The sequence below is a fragment of the Bison bison genome, unplaced genomic scaffold, assembly GCF_000754665.1.
Source record: "Bison bison bison isolate TAMUID 2011002044 unplaced genomic scaffold, Bison_UMD1.0 scf7180017864495, whole genome shotgun sequence".
NCBI classification, from domain to species: domain Eukaryota; kingdom Metazoa; phylum Chordata; class Mammalia; order Artiodactyla; family Bovidae; genus Bison; species Bison bison.
Genome location: NW_011495054.1, coordinates 7,488,361 through 7,495,979, shown reverse-complemented (window position 1 = coordinate 7,495,979; position 7,619 = coordinate 7,488,361). Strand labels below are relative to the sequence as shown.

Here is a 7,619-nt window from a genome sequence, read left to right as displayed (position 1 = left end):
GATCATGAACTCCTGGATATTGCCAAATTCAGACTGAAATTGAAGAAAGTAGGGAAAACCACTAGACCATTCAGGTGTGACCTAAATCAAACCCAGTTACCTTACCACCAACCAATCAGAAGAAAGCCACACAACCTGCAGCTCTCCTCCACCGCCACCAAATTCTGCCTATAAAACCTCCCCCCAAACCATCGGGGAGTTCAGGATTTTTGAGCATGAGTCAACAACCCATTCTCCTTGCCTGGCCTTGCAACACACCTTTCTCTGCTCCAAACTCCAGCGATTTGGTTTGTTTGGCTTCACTGTGAGTCAGGCACATGAACTTGTATTCCATCACGGGCGCAAAGGATTTAGGCTTAAATCAATACTAAACCCCGAATTTATAACTGAACTGCTTCCTCAGGGCAATTCATTTAAGACTCTCTCACACTCCCCCAGCAAGATGGGACTCTGCTATCCCATTAATACCAATCCTCATACCAACAAACAAAACAATTTACTCAGATTAAGAACGCGTCATTTGAAAAAGATAACTGGACAAATCCTGCAAACAGACAAGAACTCCATCCCTTTGTCTCCCATCCTGAGTTCAAAGCCCAGACATCTATATATAGATTTTGCTTGTTATTCATTCCTCTTGTCCAGTGGGTCCCATCTCCAGCTCCACAATAGAATCACCTGGGGAGCTTTAAAAACCCACTCCGGCCTGGGCCACACCCCCAAAGATGCTGATTAAATTGCCCGAGGCATTGTTTAAATGGCACGGCCTTGTTTAAAAGCTCCCCCAGGTGATTCTGTTGTGTGGCCAGGATTGAGCTCCAACCTAGTTCTCAGACTTAACACACACACAGGATGGGTCCACAGGGTCACGGCCGTAACACTCAGGGATGGACTTCAGGGACCTCTTCAGGGGATGTAAGATAGGATTCTGCTCTAAGGTCATGTCTAGCATGATAAGATTGTCCAGGTTTCTACAGAAGATCTCAGAAACCACAACCCAGCTCTTTCATATTCAGATTTTGCAGAAACTTGCTTCCGGGAGTCTGTGCAAGGCCAGGCCCTGTGAGGGCAGGACCGGGGCTGGGAGAGTGTGTATGACCTTGTGTGTTGGGTGGAGGGTGTGAACTGCTAGAGGGCTGTGATACTCACTGCTACAGACATCTCCTGCTTGGAAGAGCTCGGTGGTGAGCAGGACTAATCCGTAGTAAGAAAACGCATTGGAAAACCTGCCAGGAAGCAAGCAAGAAGCATAAAGAAATGATGGGAGAAATGCCAGCCCCATTCCCATTCCACTGCGAAGGACTTCCACCTATAGCAGCAGACTAGGCTTTGGGCTCAGGCCATACTGGGCCTTTGGGGGCTTTCCTGGACTGCTTGAGCAAGAAGATGGCGGGTACAAACATACTGATGGACTAAAAGGAAGTGATCCTGTGTCCTTTGAAAGATCAAGAAAATTGAATTATAGGGACTTCCCTGGCAGTCCAGTGGTTAAGATAAATGCAGGGGGCATGGGTTTGCTCCCTGATCAGGGGACTAAGATCCCACATGCTGCACAGCGCAGCCAAAAAAAAAAAAATACAAAACACCAAAGAACTGAATTATATCACAAACAAGCCACCCCCAAGCTGTTCACTCAACTGGCAAAAGGAGGGGGGAAAAAATGGGGAAACCAAAATTTGGTAGAAAACAGTCATTTTGACAGATGTCAACAGACGTTAGAGCTTTTGGGTTGAGCTGAATAGGGAAGAGAAGGGAGATATATTTAATAATATAGGTATTCCCCACTTTCTGAAAGCTTGCTTCGCTATACGTCACTTTTACGAAATCTATATTAGTACCTGTTTTTGCTCACCGAAAGATATCCCAAGAGGATTTTCACTTTACAAAAAAAGGAGGGAAAGCAAAAATAGCATCCAGTGTTTATTTTATAGAGGCAACTCTCGCCCCAAGCAGCGACAGTGGCGCCACCAAGCTCCTTCCCCGAGAACTACGCTCAGCATCAGCATCAAGCTGCCATTAGCTTTTTAAAAAAATTACTTTACTGAAGTATAGTTGATTTACAATGTTGCATTAATTTCTGCTGTGCAGCCAAGTGATTCAGTTATACATAGAACTACATTCCTTTTCAGATTCAAGCTGAGAGAGCTTTCATTGGAACACTCTACTTTTGTAACATTTTAATTTACTTATTTTTAATTGAAGGATAATTGCTTCACAATATTGTGTTGGTTTCTGCCATATATCAACATGAATCAGCCTTAGGTATACACATGCTCCCTCCCTCTTAAACCTCCCTCCCGCCTCCCACCCGATCCCACCCCTCTAGGTGGTCACAGAGCCCCAGTTTGAGCTCCCTGGGTCATACAGCCAATTCCCACTGGCCACCTATCTTACATACGGTAGCGTATATGTTTCCGTGTTCTCTCTCCATTCATCCCACCCGCTCCTTCCCCGGTCTGTGTCCACAAGCCTATTCCCTATGTCTGCATCTCCACTGCTGCCCTACAAATAGGTTCATCAATACCGTCTTTCTAGATTCTGTGTATGCGCGTTAGTATATGATATTTGTCTTTCTTTTTCTGACTTACTTCACTCTGTATAATAGGTTCTAGGTTCATCTACCTCATTAAGGGAAAATGAAAGTCACTCAGTCATCTCCAGCTCTTTGAGACCCCATGGAATTCTCCAGGACAGAATACTGGAGTGGGTAGCTGTTCCCTTCCCCAGGGGATCTTCTCAACCCAGGGATCGAACCCAGGTCTCCTGCATTATAGTCATTAGAACTGACTCAAATGTGGAATACTCTACTTTTGAATAGCAGGGGTGAGGAAACTACAGAGCTCTGTCTCTGTGTTCAACGAAATCACTTCACCAAGCGTTTATTAAACACCTGCTCTGTGCCCAGTCAAGTATGGAGTCTGCAGACTTCATGGGCATTTCAGATCAGAATGATGCAGTTAAATTCCAACTGTCCCAGGAACCAGAGTACTCAAGTCTGTAGGGTCAGAATATCGTGTCCTATAGTACAGCTACGTGGGAGCTCAGTCATTATCAGAAGCCGATGATTAATGTCCTTGCCTTACAATATGTGCTCCCAAATGTGATTTCTATAGTATTCTAAAATTAGGCTGTAATCAATTGCTTAGGATTTAAGTAGTGTCCATCCAACAGAATCACATGCACTCAAAGATAGATACTCTCAATTCTGTTTCCCCACTTTTTAAAATATCCTGCCAGCTCCATACGTGGACTGGGCACACAGCAGGTGTTAAAGCCTTGGTGAGCTGATTCAGTTCTTGGCGGACATTAGGGCAGAGCTGGAACCTGGTGCTGTATATCATCAAAGCTTTCCCCCCACCCCCTGCTACACTCCACCCCTCTACTCCGCTGCAACTGCCCTTTTTGAGGACACTCCCCTGCTCATTAGCACCTCTGCTCAAAGGTGAATAGGAAAAGTGAGAACTGGTGAAAACAGGTCACAAAGCCTCACCCGGGCTAATTTTCTGCACTGTTAATGCTGTAGAAATTACACAGTTGGAAGAGTTGAGAGAATGGCTGAAATTTGACTAGCTGTGGGGTGAAAGGTGAGTACTCACTACAAATGCCCTCCAGTCAATGCCATGGTTGTTATTTAAGAAAAACTGGAACTAGATAAAAATTGAAAGTTCTGAGAATGCCCATGTTGATCAAATCAGGGGTTCCCAAAATATGGGCCCTGTGCTGGGTGGTACCCAAGGTAATATAAATGGAGAGTGGGCTGGATACAGCAAGAGTAATATAAATAAGAGAGTGGATTGGATACAGCAAAAGAATCTCTTTGTGAAAAAAAGATTCCCCTAAGTTTCCTTTTGATTCTTTAATCATATCTCAGTCTTACTTATGTGCTAACAAGTCCCTAACACCTCTCCTCTCTGTCTGTCTCTTAAGCACAGAGGCTTCGTGCCTCCCGCCTTGGTAAACCATCAATTTAGCTGCTTTTTACCATATAGTCATCCCTCAGGATCCGTGGGGGATGGGTTCCAGGAGCCCCTGCGGACACCAGAATCTTTGGATGCTCAAGTCCATTATATACAACGGTGCCGTGTGTGCACATAACCTACACGTGTGTGCACATAACCTACACGTGTGTGCACATAACCTACACATGTGTGTGCACATAACCTACACGTGTGTGTGCGTACGTGCGCAGTGGTGTCTGACTCTTTGCAGGCCCGTGGACTATAGCCCACCAGGCTCCTCTGTCCATGGAGTTTTTCAGGCAAGAATACTGGAGTGGGTTGCCATTTCCTCCTCCAGGGGATCTTCCTGACCAAGGGATTGAACCCTGGACTCCTGCATTGCCTCTTTACCACTGAGCCACCTGGGAATCCCACATATTCTCCTGTATACTTCAAATCATCTCTGGATTACTTATAATACCAAATACAATGTAAGTGCTGTGTAAAGGATTGTAACTACAATGTAAATGCTATGTAAATAGTTGCCAATGCACAGCAATTTCAAGTTTTGCTTTTTAGAACTTCCTGGAATTTTTTTTTTTCTATTACTTTTCATCTATAGTTGGCTGAATCCTTGAGTGAAGCCTGCGGCTAGGGAGGGCTGACCATATTTATCTTTAAAAGCGACTTCTGTCTATGGTCTGCAATTACAGTTTTTCCTTAAAGCAGTTATACACAGTTTCCTTTTAAAAGACATTTATCTGTCCTGCTGTATAGCACAGGCAATTACAGTCAGTGTCCTGGGATAAACCACAACAAAAAGAAGATAAAAAGAATGTATACATGTATACACATGTGTATAAATATATCAAAAGACTATTAAAAGAATGTATACATATATATGTATAATTGAGTCACTTTGCTATACAGCAGAAATTAACATAGCATTGTAAATCAACTATACTTCAATTTTTAAAAAATTAGCAGAGTAAAAAGTGAGTCAAATAAAAGAAGACTAAGCAAACAAGAGTACAGGGGATACCTGAATAACACAGAGGTCAGGAAAGTGATGCTCAGTTTTGCAAATGTTGCCCAAGATGGAAGAGTTTTCACTGCATCGAGTTCAAACAAAACCGCAAACAGGGTGCAGATGAGAGGGACCCAGGCATGAACAAACAGCTCTTACCATATAAACCACAGCAACAAGGTTGTCCATCTAAAATGGGGTGTGAAAAGGTCCCTCATTTTGCCTCGGTCTTCCTGTTTCAAGACAAAGAATGCCATTTACTCTCTTCCCCTGCAGATGTGTGGGCAGTGGCCATGTACCTACCCCAGAAGGAAATATCCACCCCCCAAAAAAAATACTCGTTCCCAGGTACTCTGGAACACAGGGAGGCCCCTGTGGCAGCCGCTCCTTTCCAAAGAGAAGCCCACCACTGGAACATCCAGTCTTGTCACTTTCACTTTGCAACACACATTGGAAATTACTGTATACTTTCTCCATCCAGAGCATCTTCATACAGAAGGGAGTGGGGAGAACGCAGTCTCTCCCTAAAGGCAACTAAATGAACCTCCTGCCCCCCAGGCTCTTTGGGAGGCCCCCCTGCCCCACCCCTGTGCTTCCCAAAGCAAATCTGGGGTATGTCATTGGCTTCCATGCTGTCAGACCCAGCCTAATACTTCCTCTAGAGCTGGCGAAATTCCATTCAGTTCTTTTCACCCAACATAGAAACAATCAGAAATATAATTTTATTTTAAAAAATAATTTCCTCGTAAGCTCTTGTTGTTTGCTTAAGGGTATTTGTGATGTTTGTATAAGCTGCAGGGTTGATTCTTGAGGGCAGGGACTGCAGCCTTCAAATCTTGCTCCTTTTCCCCCCTTGCACCTGGGGTAGGTGCTCAGCTGCTTGTACTGTGGTGGACTCCCTGACGGTATTGCCGTGGGGAGCGATGCACCGTCCATTAAGGACGTCTACACGGGCGCGGTGTAGTGCCCTGGATATAAGTCTATCACGGCACTTCTTAATGTGGTTTTATTGTCGAGCAACCACATCTGCTAAGCAGACTTCCTGGGTGCTCAAAGATAAAATCGAAGCAAGAGTAGTTACAGGACCCATGAGGGGACATTATAGGACATTTCTCTAGTCACTGGCTAAACGCTCCAGGTGGCACTTTTAAGACTTGGCAATGAAAATACACAGATTGAAGTTGCCAAATTCCCCTCGCGGGCCCTGTCCACTGCAGCCCCACCCTCTCACTACACAAGCTCCCCAGCTCGCATGGAAACAGGTGCGGTCTGTCCGCCTGGCACTGACCTGTCTGGAAATGATGAGTTTCCCCAGAGGCATGGGAGCTCCGTTTTCCGTGGCTATTCTCTTTAAGGTGGCGATGGCCTTCTCCTGGTTCCCGGACAGCACATCATACCTCGCCCTCTCGGCCAGCCACTATGGGGACAGGAGACAGAGATGTGGTCGGTTGCAGCGGAACACAACCCTTGGTCCCAACCACACGCTCTCACCTGTGTGTGAAGTCCTTAAGGCCGGAGGCTCTGGGGCCAGAAGCCCGGCTTCAGGTCCCAGTGCTGCCATTGATTTAATGGCTTTGTGACTTTAAACAATAACTTGACCTCTCTGTGCCTCCATTTCCTCATCCATCAAATGGGGATAATAATAGATCCCCCCTCTTAGGATTGTTGAGAGGATCAGATGGGATTATCCTAAGTGCTCAGCACAGTGCTGGGAATGGTTGATATAGCTGCCATTGTGGTTGTTGCTATGACTATAATTTGGTGCTTCTGAGTTCCAGGTGATGGCTGAATTAAGACTGCTGCCAAAAAAAAAAGTTTCACCTCTCTCAACACCATCATCATCACCTCTACCTCTCAAGAAACTATACCTCACCTGTGTTTAGCATCATCTTGAAAACTCAATCTAAGAGATAGAAAGAAACCAGAAATACCTTTAGGCCTAATAGAGTCCCAACCTCACGTGACTAGATAAAGGTATCTCCATAAAACAAAGTAACAGTCATCTGTGAAATAAGAGTGTATGAGACTTGGAGTCAGAAGATCTGGTTCAAGTGATTTCTGTTACTTATTAGTTGTGTTTTTTGACAAGTCAATCAACCTCTCTGGGCCTCAGTTTCCTCATCAGTAAAATGAGAATGTAGCAGAGATTAAAATTCATGCTTCCCTTTCCATAGTATAGAGTTGTCTTCAGATAGGGCTACCCAGTCAGAAACTACATTTCCCAGCACCTCTTGCACCTAGGCAAGGCCATGTGACATGCTTTCACCAATGGCATATAAGCAGAATATTCCTGGCCAAGTTATGACCTTCTTCAGTCTATGTGTGCTGCTGCTGCTAAGTTGCTTCAGTCATGTCCGACTGTGCGACCCCATAGACGGCAGCCCACCAGGCTTCCCCATCCCTGGGATTCTCCAGGCAAGAACACTGGAGTGGGTTGCCATTTCCTTCTCCAATGCATGAAAGTGAAAAGTGAAAGTGAAGTTGCTCAGTCGTGTCCGACTCTAGCGACCCCATGGACTACAGCCTACCAGGCTCCTCCGTCCATGGGATTTTCCAGGCAAAAGTACTGGAGTGGGGTGCCATTGCCTTCTCTGATATGTGTAGAAGATCCCAAAGGCTTCCCTGGTGGCTCATTGGTAATGAATCCACCTGCC

At 45.3% G+C, this 7,619-nt stretch overlaps 1 protein-coding gene across 1 annotated transcript in view; it reads right to left on the bottom strand.

The window, feature by feature from the left end:
* The window catches only part of SVOP (SV2 related protein homolog (rat)), a 73,454-nt gene that overhangs the window by 12,031 nt on the left and 53,804 nt on the right, over positions 1-7,619 (bottom strand). Inside the window, 3 exon segments of the mRNA XM_010828677.1 lie at positions 1,150-1,226; positions 5,125-5,198; positions 6,254-6,382. Of these exon segments, the coding sequence (XP_010826979.1) occupies positions 1,150-1,226; positions 5,125-5,198; positions 6,254-6,382 (280 nt within the window).